Source organism: Vipera ursinii, assembly GCF_947247035.1.
Source record: "Vipera ursinii genome assembly, chromosome: 3".
NCBI classification, from domain to species: Eukaryota; Metazoa; Chordata; class Lepidosauria; order Squamata; family Viperidae; genus Vipera; species Vipera ursinii.
In genome coordinates this window covers 170,076,667-170,094,486 of record NC_139516.1, presented here as the reverse complement: position 1 = coordinate 170,094,486, position 17,820 = coordinate 170,076,667, and the positions used below count along the sequence as shown (strand labels likewise).

General features: G+C 37.1%; 1 protein-coding gene across 2 annotated transcripts; it reads right to left on the bottom strand.

Moving 5' to 3' along the window:
• Positions 1-5,664: 5,664 nt before the first annotated feature.
• On the bottom strand, positions 5,665-17,377 carry RNF138 (ring finger protein 138; the record flags this gene model as incomplete). 2 transcript variants are annotated; one of them, XM_083359988.1, is made up of 7 exons in its annotated part: positions 5,665-6,627; positions 11,051-11,156; positions 12,143-12,214; positions 14,641-14,756; positions 15,220-15,385; positions 15,882-16,008; positions 17,221-17,377. In XM_083359988.1, 7 exons carry the CDS (start codon positions 17,375-17,377, stop codon positions 6,559-6,561), a joined length of 813 nt encoding a protein of 270 aa, XP_083216114.1. In that variant the 3' UTR covers positions 5,665-6,558. The 2 variants fall into 2 exon arrangements, with proteins under 2 accessions (XP_083216114.1, XP_083216115.1); XM_083359989.1 differs by lacking the exon at positions 12,143-12,214 and having other exon boundaries at positions 17,221-17,332.
• Between the last annotated feature and the right edge of the window lie 443 nt (positions 17,378-17,820).

Below are 17,820 nucleotides of genomic sequence, written 5' to 3'. Positions count from 1 at the left end.
AATTCAGGGAGATCGCGTTTATACCCAAACTCTATACTGCAGGGTTATTCCCCCCATCTGCTGGGTGGTTGCAGCAGGTTTTGGTCACTTCATGTGACCCTGGGACACTGTGACCATCATAAATATGAATCAGTTGCCAAGCATCTGAATGTAAATCACAAGACCCTGGAGATGCTGCAACATTCCAGCTGATCAGTGCTTCTTCTGGGCTCAGCAGAAGCGCCAGGATCAGTGCCGAGCTCCAGCTGGAGCCTGGCGCTGATCCTGGCACTGTCACTGAGCCCTGACAGCCCTGTAGCTCCAGCCGTCTCTCGCTCAGCCTTGTGCAGTGCTACCACCGGTTCAGCTCATTTCCCTCCCCCGCTACCACTTTTCTAGGATGGTTGCGTACCACCTGCCAGGTGCCCATGTACCACAGGTGGTACCCATACCACTGGTTGAAAAGCCCTGTGCTAGGTGACTGGTGGTATTCGGATGTTGCCATATCCTAAAAGTGGTACAATGGGTGAAAAGGTTGAAAAGCCCTGATCTAGCATGATGTTAAAATGTATTAAGAATAATCCAAAAAGAAGAAACAAGAATGTAATCATGAAGACAGGTAGCCCTCTCTTACTGCTTGTTCAGCAACTGTTCAAAGTTATGATGGTGCTGAAAAATGAGATTTATGGCTGGTCCTTGAACTTGTGTTCATCACAGCATCCTTCAGTCATCTGATGACAATTTGGGTGCTTAGTTGCTGGTGTGCACTTGACAGTTGCAACATCCCGCATTCATGTGATTGCGACTTAACAGCTGGCTTCTGAGAAGCAAAGCCAATGGGAAAAGTGGCAGGAAGTTGCAAGTTGTGATCATATGACCTGCACTTAATTACTATGACAATTTGCTTAACCACTGACAGAACTGAGGTTATAAGTCAGGCACAGTCACGTTTCACTTTATGACCTCATTGCTCAGTGACAGAGTTACTGGTACCAAATGCAGTTGGGTAGGTTAGGATGAGCTGTAAATGAATGTACCTATTGTACTTTATAAAGCAGTTGCTATAGAAGCAACAGAGAAAACTAGCTGCGTCAGCAATATATATTCCTTGCAATGCTGGCCATATATTTATTTAGCCAAGCCATAAACATGTCATACTTTAGGCAGCCCACCTATCAATAACTCTGAGTAACCTTTAAAATACCTTTCCAATTTATAACCATCTGGACATATTTACGAGTACTACAAGATAGACTTTTGACTGCAATATGTTTCTTTCAAATAAGTAAATAAGCAACTCACATGGGAGTGCATTGATGTATAATTTTCTCAAATCAAGGATGGTGTGCTAGAGGCTGCACTGCAAAATGTAGTGGAGGGGGCAACACCCACCCTGCATTTCATTTCCAGTTTAAGCAGAATATAGGTAAGGTTACTTTCCAGTAATATATTTAAAGACATTGCTGTTTTTAATCTGGTAAAAGCTTTAGGAGTTGAAGTCAAGGAATCACATATAAGGTGATGCACCTCTGTATTGAAGTGACATGTGTGCACTCTCATCAAATCTTTTTTTTTTTAATAAATAAATCAGATTTTAAAGGGATTGCCTTTGAAAGAGCTTGGTACCCTCTAGTGGCAAGACTGTATTATAACCACCAGATGATTTTTACAATCATTAGAAAAGAAAAAGTCCTCATCTTCTTGCATATGCCTGGCTTTTAGAAAATCTTATCGGTTCATCATGATTTAGAAATAACACATCCCTTCAGTGGATTATTCAAAGGACATCATGGAACTGGCATGGGGAATCTGATCCCCTTTATTCTGGATGATAATTCCCATCTCACTGCTAAGCCTGATATCCTAGTTCTCTCACAGAAAAAGAAGTGTACCACTCTTTTGAATTGCCAGAATTTGGGGATTGATACTATGCTCTCCAAGTACGTAGTAAACAGAATTCTGGGTTTCCGTGGATACATGGGATCAAAGGAAGGCCACCCTGATATTACTGACATTTGGTAAGAGGGTAATGTCCCTCTCTTTTATCTTAGCCTTCCCCCACCTCCAGTCTCATGGAAAATAGCTCTGCCATAGCCACACTATTTCCATGCCTTAGAATGCCGATCTGTGCTTTGTAATGTTTAGTCTCCAATGCCAAGTAAAGCCTGAGGTGAAAGCTTGTCAGAAGATGACTCCATTTCAGACAATGTGTCAGCACAGGAAAGATTTGCTCTTTACCGCCAGCTCAACTAAATTAAAACAAGACTTCTTACAACATAATGGGACAAAGAGCTGGCATATAACAAGTGCAAAACAGATGTAAATAAGAATGGGTTTCCAAAATTCATCTGTTTCCCTGAACTTATGTACCTGCTGCAGCAATTATAGTAAATTAACTGTCAATCAAATAACTTGGTTATTCCTAGCTATAGCTCAATGGTTTGTTTCAGGCCATTAGTTCAGTTCAAACATATATAAAGCTGGTTGGATTGGGGTGGAGGTACTCTAAGCAAATCCCTAGATAGGTTGGGTTGTGTATGAAGTTTAATAAAACCTATTACCAAGCTACATAGATCTAGTCCTGGTTAATACCTGGACAAAAGGTCATGAGGAAATTACAGGGCAATAGGATTGAATGAAAAATTGGAAAAAAAATCCTAAAAGAAGATACTGATAAACCCCCTCCACATTGCAAGCAAGAAAACATGAGACATCTTTATCCTTTCTATTCCATATAAAATATTCTTAATTTTTTTTTCATAAAGCATTATCTTCTGAAGAATTATGCAGACATTTCTGTGCACACAAGAATATTAAGTGAAATTACTGAGGGCAGAACAAGACGCATGAAGCTCTACCTTTCTTTTTCTATAAGGACTGCTTACGAAGTATATTTAGTGGAATTCCTTGGGTCTTACTCAAGTTGAAGTGTTCTTGCAGAATGAATGTGCCATGTCTGTTGAAGGACTGATTTGCATTAGCTGCTTGCCAGTTAGCTCCTTTCAGGCCCTGGATTGACTTTGTCTATTCAGAAATCACTGAACCTTTCTGAACAGCTTTCTGAGGTAGCAGAACTCATTGAAGAAAATTAAAATTTCATAATTTGAAAAGTGTGATTGTCCATTCTGACTTTTTTTGCCCATCTCTTGGCTACTGCTTTCAGTTTTACCTGAAGATTTACCAGAGCCCATCTGGAAACATGCTTAGAATGATAGTTTTTCCTTAAATAATTAATGTCAACTTAAATTCACTTTGTACCATGTGATATATATTTAATTACTTAAATATCTTCATTAATATTGGTGTTGATCTCCATTATGTGTTCTTTCACATTTTCTTTTCTCACACTGTACACAAATATGGTTTAAGTTAACATTTTCCTGATATCTGAATATTTTAGTTATTTGCTGTACAAAAACATTTTGAATTTTTAATAGCAATAGTACTTCGACTTATATACCTCTCCATAGTGCTTTAGTTTACAGCACTCTCTGAGCAGTTTAGAGTCAGCATATTGTCCCCAACAATCTGGATCCTCATTTTACCAACCTTGGAAGGATGAGTCAACCTTGAGCTGCTCAGAATTGAACTCCTGGAGTGAGCAACGAGTTAGCCTGCAGTACTGCATTCTAACCCCTGCACCACCACAGCTCTTTTAAAATATACACATGCACATTTTCTTAAAATAAAAATTGTCCTATTGGTCCATGAATCTGTATTCTGCTTCCTTTTAAATAAATGTTAAAAAATACTTTCCACGCACCACCATTGAATTATAAGATACACCAACCAGTTTAAAATATTATGCAGGCAGATAGGAACTCTCTCTCAAACACACACACAAATTTACTATATCCTTCATAAATAGTGCATCTTCCTGAAAGCTATTCCTACAGCATTCATAAGCTTTCCTAGCCAATCATCTGACACTGTTTCAGGATTCTAATATGATGGTTATTGGATTAGGACTGGGGAAACCACTATTCAAATCTATCTTAGACCTGGAAGTTAAATGCATGACTTTGGACTAGTCATTATCTCAGTCCAATCTTTGTGGTGCAGGGTTGTTAAAGATGCCATTGTAAAGTGTTCTGAATTCTTGATGGGAAACTAGGATATAAATCTAACAAATAAATGAAATCAACACACAAAAAAATCACACAATCCTGAAGTCTGCCCAAGGCCCATCTCTTAAGATTCTTATTTACTGCTAGAAATGCAGTATTTATTATCAAATTTATGACACATTTTTTCAGCAGCACTACAAATTTGGCTTATTCAACTACATGAGTACAAAAACAAGCTTTTTGTACAAATAATAATAATAATGTGATATAGTGGAATTGAAATTTAGTTGTAATATGACCTGGCCTCTTGAAAAATCCAAATGATTGCATTGCTGGTTTTCTTTTTAAGGGCAAAAGAAACAACACAGGTAGTCCTCAATTTACAACAGTTCATTTAGTAACCATTCAAAGTTACAATGGCACTGAAAAATGTGACATGACCATTTTTCTTTTCTTTTTTTATTAATTTATAATGTAAAAGACAAAAATGCAAAAGAAAATAGTAGGAATGATAGGGAAGGGAAAAGGGAAGGGATTCACTTAACCATGCTAACTTATCAACTGCAGTGATTCACTTAACAATTGTGGCAAGGTGTAAAATGGGGCAAAACTCACTTAACAAATCTCTCAACAACAGAAATTTTGGGGTCAATTGTGGCTGTTAAGTCAAGGACTACCTCTACCTGGTTGGTAACACAAAATATCTAACCAACCTAGTAATCTTGACATCGAGCTAAGTACCTAAGTTTGCATTTCTAATTACCAATGCCTAGGTACCCCAATTCCCACAGTTCGCTAATAATGTCTTTAATGTATTTTATGTAAAGTATGCCTTGCAGCATGTGGTCTTTTGTAAGTAACCCTGCCAACTTCCTGAACAGTCAAATGGATACCTCTAAATCCAGAAAGGATAAAAGGAGTTAGTTTAATTTACCATGTTGCTATTAACACTGCCTTGCACAGAATTATTAATCATACTGACTTAATATTGTGACAATATCAGAAAGAGTCAAAAATCAATGAGAAACACAAATAAATTATTGCCGGGGGGGGGCAGATACAGAAGGAAATCACAGTATTTAGTATTATGCACTGTTCTGATTATTTCATAGAAAGGCTTATTGTCTCATAACTTCCTTTTTGCAGTTTAGTACTGGTACCTTCTCTTGCTCTACATGTGTTAATTTAACTTATTATCTGAAGCCTAAACCAAATCCAGAAATGTGTTTAAAATAGTTACTAATTTCTGTTGTATTTCTATTCCATGGAACTTCAGAACAAAGAAAAGTGTTGTTAACTGTGCAGTTAAATATTATTGTTATTCTCAAAACAAAACTGAAGGTGGGGTGGGAGGATTCTGTAAATAGAAATCAATACATTCTTTACAATTTTTCAATGAAGGAGTAATGTGTTTGGGGAAAAAAGCCAAATTCATATATTACTACTTAACAATAAAGCAAACATAATAATCAAATCATGAGCATGCATGCAGATTCCATTGTCTGCGTTCTAAAATTCTCTTTTATTTCCTGAATATAAATAGAGCAATAATAAATATAGAATAATAATGCAGTGACACAAGATCAATCTGCTTACCCATAATTATAATGCTACAATGAAGATAGTTTACTGGCTAATTTTTAAAGCAAGTAGAAATTTACTTGGTTTCAGGATACGTTCAATTAGTAGAAATATCTTATTAACTAAACACTACAATCAACTCAATACTGGTCTAAGACAACACAGCATTTTTTTAAAAAATAAACTCACTTAATATAAAAACAGTCTTAGTAATATAACAGGAAAAACGCTAATAAACATTGCATGTGAATTGTGCTGCCACTTAAAGAATCTTATTCAGGTCTTAAATTAATATGAATTAATCACACAAAAGTAATGCTTAGGGAAAAAAAGTTTTAGAAAAGTACAGTGGTAGATGTGTTGGTGAAAAGAATCTCATTTTTTTCTAAACCAAGAAGTCATAGTTTTTAAATCTGAATTCTGCCTTTCTATTTATTTGGCTCAGTAAAATGCTTTTGTACTTAAAGACTTTGGAAAACAATTAAGAAAATCCCTGCATGCAATAGTTAACAGTTAAGTTATGGATCACAGTAAAACCATTTAGCTTTTAACCTCTACTTCAAAATACAAAGTATGCAAGGAAAATGGAACTATTGAAACAAGGATAATTATCCCCCTTTCCTGCTATCTAATATTTTACAATTTATTTTACTCCAAATAAGAGTTCTGTAAAATCAAACAATTAAATAAAAAAGAACTTTTTTCAAAGGCAGTGATATTTTCTTCAGATATTTGAAATATTTCTACTAGTAAATGGAAAATAGATATACTACAATGTAGTAACACGTTTTTAAAGTATTTTAAAATGAAGTTTGCCTAGGGGAAAACAATTGCTACTGAATTGGATACAGAGTTCCTTTTTATTGACATCAGACCAGACTTGACTCTCTCCCCCCTTGTAGATAGTAGTGATGTAAGGTAATTAGAAGCTTCAAAGGTTCACTTGATAAGATTCCTCAACAGCATTTTGAAACAGAGTTTCTTCATCCAATTGAAGATTCTAAATAACAAAGTAGCAGTGAATTAGAAACAAAACCTTTAAAATCAAGCTATTTTTCTTTAATAGTCTGCATTATTACTTAGAAAATTGTCAAAATACCATTTCGTATGATTTTATTTAGCTTTATCTTCATATTAGAAGCAGCAACGAGACTTGTTAAATTCATACTCTGTTTCAAGAATGTTAAAAATAAACTAAATGAATTTGTGTTGAGGTTCCAAACACATACGGAAAACTTCATTTGATTTAAGTGTATCCTGCCATTACTTAAAGGAATCAAGGTACTTCCTAATCCAATGGTCTTCTTTTATAAATCTCTCTGTTCTTCTCTGAGAGGGGAGAAAAGAAATTTTAAGACATAAGAACTGGCCTCCTATACCTGGATAGTTTTTTATATGGAAGTATTTCTATCCTCTCATTAAACAAGTTTACTGGTGTTTCGCAGGCATATACATAGAATGAAGGCTACTGCTAAGCTTGTAAGCCGCCCTGAGTCTTCGGAGAAGGGCGGGATATAAATGGAATTAAAATAAAATAAAATAAACTGTTTTGAACTTGTTTCTCTCACACTACAATTGCTTTGTCCCATCTGCTGGAACAGCTGCACTCATGCCCTAGTTACTTGCAGCTTGCCTATTATAATTTGATGTACACAGGGCTGCCTCTGAAGATCTCCAGCTGCTTTAACTGGTATAGAACCAAGAGCAGTAATAGGCATACCTTAGAATGCCCATGTAATATCTTGCTTCATGAGCTGTATTGGTGGTTGGTAATTGCAGGTACAATTTAAGGTGCTAATATTTGAGGGATCACTTACTTACCATAGCACTTTTTAAAATTAGACTTGTCCTAATCCTTATATCTTTTTTTTCCTATTTCATATTCTTTAATTACTTGCATCTGAACTTAATTTCTTTATCCTGGCCTCCAGTCTGATCCTTCACTTTAGGATTGAACGCAACTTTGGTTTTGGCTTTTTAATTTTGATATTTTGTTCTTTTCCAACTGCCATTGCTGTACTGTAGGCAAGATGATTAGTCAGTTTGATAGGTGATACTTTAATCCTTAAAAGTGCCTTATTCACATCCTTCATTATAGGTGCCAGGTCTTTTTTGGACACTACTTTCAATTCAGCCATTGTCTTTCTACTAACAATTCTGCATATGCCATAATTTTATCTTTTAATTTTATTGGGGGAGGGTCAGTTTATAGGTTATTTCAGTATTGGCCTATACTAGTTCTGTTATTATTACTTCTTCTAAGTTATCATTTCTGTAATTCATATCTGCTGTTTCCTCTATATTTCTAATTGTTGTATCTACTATTATACTCAGTCTTTGGCTCTTCCTTTTTCACATTTTTCTGGATCTCTTCCAATTATGCATCCCCGAATATTTTATTTCTGGTAATGAATCTCCTTTGATCTGGTAATCATTGTTCAGTGATATTTGAGCCATGGAGGCACAGTGGTTAGAATGCAGTACTGCAGGCTAATTCTGATGACTGCCGGCTGCTAGCAGTTCGAGTCTCACCAGTTCAATCCATCCTTCCGAGGTCGGTAAAATGAGTACCCAGATTGTTGGGGGCAATATCCTGACTCTGTAAACTGCTTAGAGAGGGCTGTAAAGCACTGTGAAGTGGTATCTAAGTCTAAGTGTTATTGCTATTTGTGATATTGTTATATTTGGTATTTGATTCTAATAAGTAGAAAGTTGTGGAAGGAATAGGAATAGAATAGACATCTTTTATTTTAAAAGTACATATAGTGTTTCTTCTTATAAAAGAGAAAATACTAATCATACTCTACCCATAAAGTTAAGAATGGGGGTAAAGTGATGTTAAAAAGCCACTAGGCTCCACTAGTGCCAGTACCAATCCACCTCTGGCTGAGCTTGAAAAAGCTAAGCAAAATCTGACCAACTTAGTACTTAGATGAAAAATAAAAAGGAAAACCCAGGGATATAGGCCTGGGGAAAAATTAATAGAAACTATTTCTGAACTGTTGCCAGGAAAAATAACACAGAGATCTCTATGTAATCAGTTTGGGTAACCTTGAGTAATTTTTTAAAAAAAAAACTTAAATCAATCCCACCCAGTTCTGCAACCTTGATATGGTATAATTTTTCCAAATCTAAATATTTTAAGTGCTCAGATATGTTTAATGAATGAAATGCAACCTGTGTGCTTATTAAAGTATGATCTATGCTAAATTTAAGGGGAAAAGTGAAAATACTATTATTGAAAATGGAAAAATTCTGTCAAAAAGAGGTAATTTTTTTTAAAAAAATATATAATTTCATTCTGCCTTATTTTACATACCTTGGAATTAACATACAGTTGCAAGAAAAAGTATGTGAACCCTTTGGGATTATGTGGTTTTTTGCATGAATTGGCCATAAAATGCCCTCTAAACGTCATGTAAGTCACAACAATAGAAAAACACAGTCTGCTTAAAATAATACTAAACAAACATTAGCTGTTGTCAAGTTTTAATTGAAGATAAGATGGAAACATTCACAATGCAGGGTGGAAAAAGTATGTGAACCTTTGGACTTAATAACTGGTTGACCCTCCTTTGGCAGCAATAACCTCAACCAAACATTTCCTGTAGTTGCAGATCAGACCTGCACAACGATCTGGAGTAATTTTGGACCACTCCTTTGCACAAAACTGTTTCAGTGTAGCAATATTCTTGGGATGTCTGGTGTGAATCGCTCTCTTAAGGTCATGCCACAGCATTTCAATCGGGTTCAGGTCAGGACTCTGACTGGGCCACTCCAGAAGGCGTATTCTGTTCTATTGAAGCCATTGTTTTGTTGAATTACTTGTATACTTTGGTTCATTGTCCTGTTGCATCACCCATCCTCTGCGGAGCTTCAGTTGGCGGACAGATGGTCGTACGTTTTCCTGCAAAATGTCCTGATAAACTCTGGAATTCATTTTCCCATCAATGACAACAATCCGTCCAGGCCCTGAGGCAGCAAAGCAGCCCCAAACCATGATGCTCCCTCCACCATGTTTTACAGTGGGGATGAGGTTTTGATGTTGGTGTGCTGTGCCATTTTTTCTCCACACATAGTGTTGTGTGTTTTTCCCAAACAACTCAATTTTGGTTCCATCTGTCCACAGAATATTTTGCCAGTAGTGCTGTGGAACATCCAGGTGCTCTTTTGCAAACTTCAAATGTGGACAGATGGAACCAAAATTGAGTTGTTTGGGAAAAACATACAACACTATGTGTGGAGAAAAAATGGCACAGCACACCAACATCAAAACCTCATCCCCACTGTAAAACATGGCGGAGGGAGCATCATGGTTTGGGGCTGCTTTGCTGCCTCAGGGCCTGGACGGATTGTTGTCATTGATGGGAAAATGAATTCCAGAGTTTATCAGGACATTTTGCAGGAAAACGTACGACCATCTGTCCGCCAACTGAAGCTCCGCAGAGGATGGGTGATGCAACAGGACAATGAACCAAAGTATACAGGTAATTCAACAAAACAATGGCTTCAACAGAACAGAATACGCCTTCTGGAGTGGCCCAGTCAGAGTCCTGACCTCAACCCGATTGAAATGCTGTGGCATGACCTTAAGAGAGCGATTCACACCAGACATCCCAAGAATATTGCTACACTGAAACAGTTTTGTGCAGAGGAGTGGTCCAAAATTACTCCAGATCCTTGTGCAGGTCTGATCTGCAACTACAGGAAACGTTTGGTTGAGGTTATTGCTGCCAAAGGAGGGTCAACCAGTTATTAAGTCCAAAGGTTCACATACTTTTTCCACCCTGCACTGTGAATGTTTCCATCTTATCTTCAATTAAAACATGACAACAGCTAATGTTTGTGTAGTATTATTTTAAGCAGACTGTGTTTTTCTATTGTTGTGACTTACATGACGTTTAGAGGACATTTTATGGCCAATTCATGCAAAAAACTACATAATCCCAAAGGGTTCACATACTTTTTCTTGCAACTGTAGTTTCAAATAAGTATTCTTCAGAAGGAAAAATCTTTTTTTACATGTAATTAATCACATAATTAAATTTTATAATTCACTACCATGAGATGTAGTGCTGGCTACCCACTAGGTTGGCTTCAAAAAAGAGTTGCACCAATTCATGGAAGTCTTGGGGATCTATGACAAATAATCTGGATGGCAATGTGACTGCCTCTGAAGGCTATCAGCTGGGAGTTAGGGGATTCTTTGCACAGTTAGTTGCCTGGACTAGATAGGCCAAGGGTCCAATCCAGCAATACACTGCTTATATTCCTAGGGCTGACTTTAATAGTAATAACAACAAAAATAACAAAAACTATTAAACTTGTATCCTTAGATATTAACTCTTTGTTATACCATTTAAGCTATGCTACAAGACTTTTTATTATTTTACATACAACAAGCTTTTTACACGTGTACTCACTGCTGGGTCTACTTGATAAAGATGCTTGTCATTACAATGATCCAATAGAGTCTGCCTTGTGAAGTTACTTTCTTGACATAGAGGGCATTTGAATGTAGGCTGCTCACTGAAATACCAACAGCAACAGAATAAAAAAATAAATAAAAAGTACATAAGCAGCATGCAATATGTACAAGGAATTCAATGGATAAAAAATAAGCTCATAGGGCCATCTGATGTTTGTAGCAAATGACTAATTCAGTATGATTTTGCAATAGACAACAGTCAGTTGTAGTGATTGAATAACAGAGTTGGAAGGGACATTGGAGATCTTCTAGTCTAACCCTCTGCACAAGCAGGAGACCCTATACCATTTCAGACAAATGACTGTCCAATATCTTCTTAAAAGCCTCCAGTGATGGAGCACCCACAACTTCTAAAGGCAACCTGTTCCACTGGTTAATTGTTGTCACTGTCAGGAAATTTCTCCTTAGTTCTAGGTTGGTTCTCTCCTTGCTTAGTTTCCATCCCACTGCTTCTTGATCTGCCTTCTGGTGCTTTGGAAAATAGGCTGACCACTTTTTCTTTGTGGCAGCCCCTCAAATACTGGAACACTGTTATCCTGCCATCCCTAATCCTTCTTTTTACTAGACTAGACATATCCAATTCCTGTAAACGTTCATGTTTTAGCCTCCAGCCTCCTAATTATCTTTGTCGCTCTTTTCTGCACTCTTTCCAGAGTCTCAACATCTTTTTTATATTGTGGTGACCAAAACTATATGTAATGTATTTTTCTACCAATGACTAGGGCCAGTACTGTTTCCCTTACAATGGAGTTCTTCCAGGAAGAATCTGGTCTTCCTGGGGGAAAGAAGGCATAACTTTCCCATTATCCTGGCCCCTATGATCAATGATGTAGAATAGTTTTATTATTATCAAATTGTCACATATTGCAATAGCTATTTCTTTACTAATTCATACAATACTTTAAAAATTAACATTTCACACGAACGTGTTGTAGCTTTCGTGTTATTTTGGAATATATTTTTGTTAAGTCCACCCTTTTCCTAGTCATAGAAACCAATAGTTATTAATAAGCAGGGTTATTCCTACCTTGCAGGTTCTTCAGGAACATGTAGATTAGAATTTTCTCCCATTTCCGAAGTAGAAGAATCACTCCCAAAACTGAGTGAGGATTTATTTTACAGTAAATAAAAAATATTAATAGTTATGATTATTAGATAAATTCCTCTATCTTTGGTTGATACGTGATACCTCTAAATTTGAAAAACAAAATTCATTTGAATAAAATTATGCGTATTTCTTCCGGATTCTCTCTATTTATGTATATATGTATGTATTTATATCTGCATAGACACACTTATAATTGGAGGGAGAAACAGAAATAGGAACCAAGGAGATTAGCATTTTTTCCCCTGTTAAAAAATACTAGTGAAAATGTTCTCAAGTCATTCTACACTGCAGCTGATAAAGTGGACTGCATTTCAGCCCCCTATTGTAGTCTACAGAACTTGGGCTTCAGGTGGTTTTCCAAATACTAACTAGATCTGTCCTTGCTTCCCTGTTTACAACTTCACAGAAGACCTCCAGGACCTGCTATCAGTTTTACCATTTCTGTATAATTACAAAATTCCCTCTAATACATTTAATATTAATTATAACTATATTTATTTATGTGGTTAAATCTTAAATAGTTATGCCTTCATATCAGTCAATAGGGAACATATAAATATGAATGACATAACACTGCATTCAGCAATTTTTGTCAGTAAAATTAGTGAGATATATATATTCAAAATAAGGAATAGTTGCTTTATCTCTTAAGTTTCTCCTGAGGACTAGTTCAGAAATAAAAGATATTTTTAAATTTAGAGGAAAGGGAGAGAAAAAGGCTAAAGAACAGCAGGTTGAGCAAAAGACAGTAGCATGTGTATTCTCATTAATCAACTAAAGTGACTTACTAAGTTATGAAAACATGTTCTGTGTCTAGTTGGTATACCAAAAAAAAACCCACCCCAACAAACCAGGGGTTAGTCTTTAATTTCTAAATAACAAAATTTTATTGTAATAAAGGAGACTATCTTGACATAATTTAAATTTATAAGTGGAAACTTGACATAGATGACTTTGATAACAGGTAGAAACAACTGCTTCTTCAGGTTTAGTACAACTCTCATCATGTCAAGTAAAAAGTATAAACCCTATATCTGCATTTCAGCACAATAAATACTGTAAAAATCAGTTGCTATAGAAGAAAATAGAAATAACCTCATTGAAGAATGCATGAATTACTACAAGAAAGAAAATGACAAAGGAGAAAGGGTGAGGGGTGACATGATAGCAGTGTTCCAATATCTCAGGGGCTACCACAAAGAAGAGGGAGTCAAGCTATTCTCCAAAGCACCTGAAAGCAGGACAAGAAGCAACGGATGGAAACTAGTCAAGGAGAGAAGCAACCTAGAACTAAGGAGAAACTTCCTGACAGAACAATTAACCAGTGGAACAACCTGCCTCCAGAGGTGGTGAATGCTCCAACACTGGAGGTTTTTAAGAAGAGACTGGACAGCCATTTGCCTGAAATGGTATAAGGTTTCCTGCCTGAGCAGGGGGTTGGACTCGATGACCTCCAAGGTCCCTTCCAACTTTATTATTATTATTATTATTATTATTATTATTATTATTATTATTATTATTATTATTATTATAGCGTGAGGAAGAACTGGAAACACTCCCAACTTGATTCTGTTTGGCATAAGATTCTGGCAGTGTTAGGCCCAAGCAACCGGAACAGCTCCAAGAAAGGTCAAATAGTTTTATTTAGTCTTAATCACCAATTTACAAGAATCTCGCCAGACTGTTTGCCTTCCATTGGGAAATGACAAGGCAAACCTAAGCGTTTCCTCCCCCGAATGAACTGTAAGCTGTAATGTCATTTAAACACACCACCCCCCTCCCATGGGGCTTCTTCTCCTTCAGCCAGTGGTTCCGCCACAGGAAAGCTTTCAGGATTGCTATTATACCTTGCAACAGTAAAGTGGTATTCCTGAAAACCTTGCTCTGTTTATTTCATGATCTGGCTGACTCAGCTGACAATAGCTCTTATCTCCATTCAAACATTTAAGAAATCTGAAGAAATGCATTTAAAAAAACAAATACTGATGCAGTTATACTCAGATATTAAACAATACATTGACATAGAACTTCTTGGTTTTGGCTCAAATATTTTTTAAAAAGTACTTTTATATTAAAAACTCAGTTTTATGAACTATATATGTAGAGTATTATATTTTAAAACAGATCATTACTTCAATAGAACAAAAGCTCACACACTAAATTACATAAGGAAATGTTTAGAATTTTATTTTGTAGTAGAACTAAAGTTCCAAAGTTTAAGGATTTATTTTAGCCCTGTCCTAATCACATTGGAAATAATATTAAGAAATGTACAACTCTGTATTTTAGCCATTATTATGAAAAAAATTCTGTAGTATAAACATTATTCATTAATGTTTATAGTACAGAATTACTGTACTATAAAGCATTAAAATTTAGTTTGGATATTCTTTAGAAAAATATAAACTACACATCACCTGTTTCCTGTTGAATCCTGAGATATGTCTAAGATTGGAATTATAGAAGGAACACCATATTCATCTTGATACCTCTTACATGATTTATAATGCTGTCTCATACGAGAGAATCTAATCTGTAAAAGATGTATTTCATTTAGATTTTTAAATAGTGGTATAAAAATACTTTAATGATGTGTTAAGATGCTGGGAGACTACTAGTTCTAATCCTCTCTTTGACATAAGAGCTGGCTGGGAGACTTTGGGTCAGCCTCTCTCAGCACAATGCACCAAATATGTTATTGTTGTGAGGAAAACAGAAATCAGGAGTATTGGATATGTGTCTATCTTGAACCAACCAAAAATAAAGATGGGATACTAAAAATAATGATCTCAAAGGGTAGATAAATCAAATAGCTTATGCAATTATAGGGTGCATTCTAATGAGTCTGCTTTTGAACAGGATAATGCTAATAGATTAGATGGGCTTTCTTCCCAGACTTGTTCTACAAGTTTGGAAGATCTTCTGGATTAAGTATGTGTAAGCTTGCAGCAACAATTATCCACTTTTAAAAGTTAACTACTTTGCATTTACTGTACCTGTTTTTCACAGCATCTACAACTCCCCACCAACTTCTTCATATTGTTTTCAACATCTAAGGCTCTGTTGGGACGTGCTTTTTCTTTTCTCGTTACAATGCCTCGACATAATGGACAGTGTGGTCCACCTTCTTTCATAGCCATTAAGAAACACTTCCTGCAAAATCTTAACCAAATATAATGTGGCAGTGAATAAATAGACAAATGGCACATCAGAGTCAAAGAAAGTGACATGCTCTAAGACAAAACATCTTCCAAATTTCAAATCTACTGTGATGATACCTTTATTAATGGGGGCTAAGGAGGAAATATGTGGTAATAACCATTAAAGCGTTATTAAAGCATGAAAGGGGAACAAGTAGATTCTGGAAGGAAAAAACCTCAATGCCTATACATCATAATTAGAAGCAGAACATATACCAGCTCCACTAGATAGATCAGATCAGAAAATCAAATCTACAAGGCTAATGTTACTTTTATTGAAATTGGCTATAAACAGAAACCTGCAAGTCTGACTGTGTTGTATCTATTTCCCCTAGGTAATGCTCTTGCATATTCTGGAAAAAGGGCAATATGACTTCTATAGATGTGTTCTTACAATAGAAAGGAAGAGTGGGAGGGAAAGAAACAAAGCATTGAAAATGGGTTAGTCAGATACCCACACATGTTGACAAATGGAAATCCTGACAGGTGTTTTGAACACATCTTGGCAGACAGGACAATAATAATCATCTTCATTGAAACAAATTGTGGCAGGTTCCTCATTCATGATAGCAAACTGTGGTATTTCTGAAAGAAGAAATAACATCTAAGGTTGAACACTAGTGGCATTGACAAAATCACTTTGCAAAAGGCACTTTTACTTGGAAAAACTTGCATCCTGCAAGGATACCTTTAACACGATCAAACAACAGGTCCTTGGAAAGGAGTTATGTAGATAAAATGCCAAATCCAATCTAAACATGTGGCTGTGTGCACCAATCATCATCATAATAATACAACTATACTATACTAAATACTAGATGCAATACTAATATTATAGTACTATTTTTATAATACACAGTGCCATGTATAGCCCTATCCTGGATTAATAGAAAAGCAGAGGCAATGCATAAAACTGCAATTAACTGATCATGAGTAAGGAAGTGGGGGAACATAATATTTTTCAGAGTCATTTTGCAATGTGAGAAATTATAGCTCTCCTACAATTTGACTATTTCCAAACTGTGATTTTAAAACTGAAAATGAAGACCGAAATAATGTATGACCACAGCAATGGTAGCTTGGCATAGCTTATCCACCATCATAGTGGACTTCTTTGCCTCTGCTCTGGAATTTGGGGAAAGAATAGACAGCCTCAACAGCCTGAAATACCATCTCTTTCCAATTTCTTTTCTAGGCTTCCATTCCTTGAAATCTATTTTTTACAAACCCTTTGCACAGGTTTCAGTCATCATACGTGAAGCCTTGCATTCTGTCAGCCACAGGCTTTTTTCAGGGCTACATCCTCAACATTTGCCTTTTCCTGCATTCCCTTGCCCTTTAATAAACAGTTGCCTGGATTTTGGGAGACCAAAAATTCTAGACTGTAACTCACACTGAAACTTTTTCTATTTTACTAAAAGTAAACAGGGCTCGCCTCGGCCCCGTGGTCTTCGAATCTGGCTCTCTCTCTCTCTCTGTAGGGCGGCTTATATGTGTTGATAAAATATTTCAATGAGTGTTGAATTTCCTTCTCGTTTTGGAATCTGACTGGGAAACTTCTAAGTCGAAAAAATGGATTTTAAAAATTAAAAAGAAACGGAAGCTCCTGTCACGCTCCCAAAGTGTAAGAGGCGCGCGAGCGGGAAGAGGAATCGCCTGTGTGACGCACGGAAGCCTCAAGAGCGGGAGGCTGAGCCACGCACCCGAAGCGGGCTTCTCAGGTCTCGGTCAGGCAAATCCTCCCTGATGAGTACCCGCCCTGAGCCTCCAGGTGCCGCCCTGAGCCACCGCCACTACCTGTCGAGAGAACGGGAGGGTCTATCGCAGACCTCGGGACTGGGCCGGGATCTTCAAGGCTCCCCGAGGCCAAACCGGTCAAACCACTACCGCTCTCCATAGCTGTTAGGCCGCCGCAGCGGCGGCCTAGTCCCAAGAGGCGGTCCCGGGTTGCCATAGCAACAACTCCCCCCTCTCGCCTTGCGGGAATTGTTATTGAACAAGAGTAGCTACCGCTGCCTCCCTCGGCCCCACGAGGGGAGGCGGGAAAGCTGCCTTTTCGCTCCTCAGCTTTCTCACGTGTGAACTAACTGGCCCGGAACTCAGCTGCGTGTGTAGTAGCAAAGCCAAATGGCTTCGTGATCCGCTTGTTTGGGAGGGAGGTTCAAGAACCGGGCTCGGAAAGCGGTCAAGAAAAGAAGCGCCCTCAGCATCGATTCCCCTTAGACCGCAGCCCAGGCCTCTTTATTCGCGAGGAAGCCCTAGTGAAGCTAGTGAAACTTCGGGCTTACTAAAAGTGTACAGGATGGCATAATAAGCCCTGTACAAACCATGATTCGTCAGCGTTCGGCGAATAAGGCTCATCTTTACAGCAAAACTCGCAGCGGTGATAGTTTGACC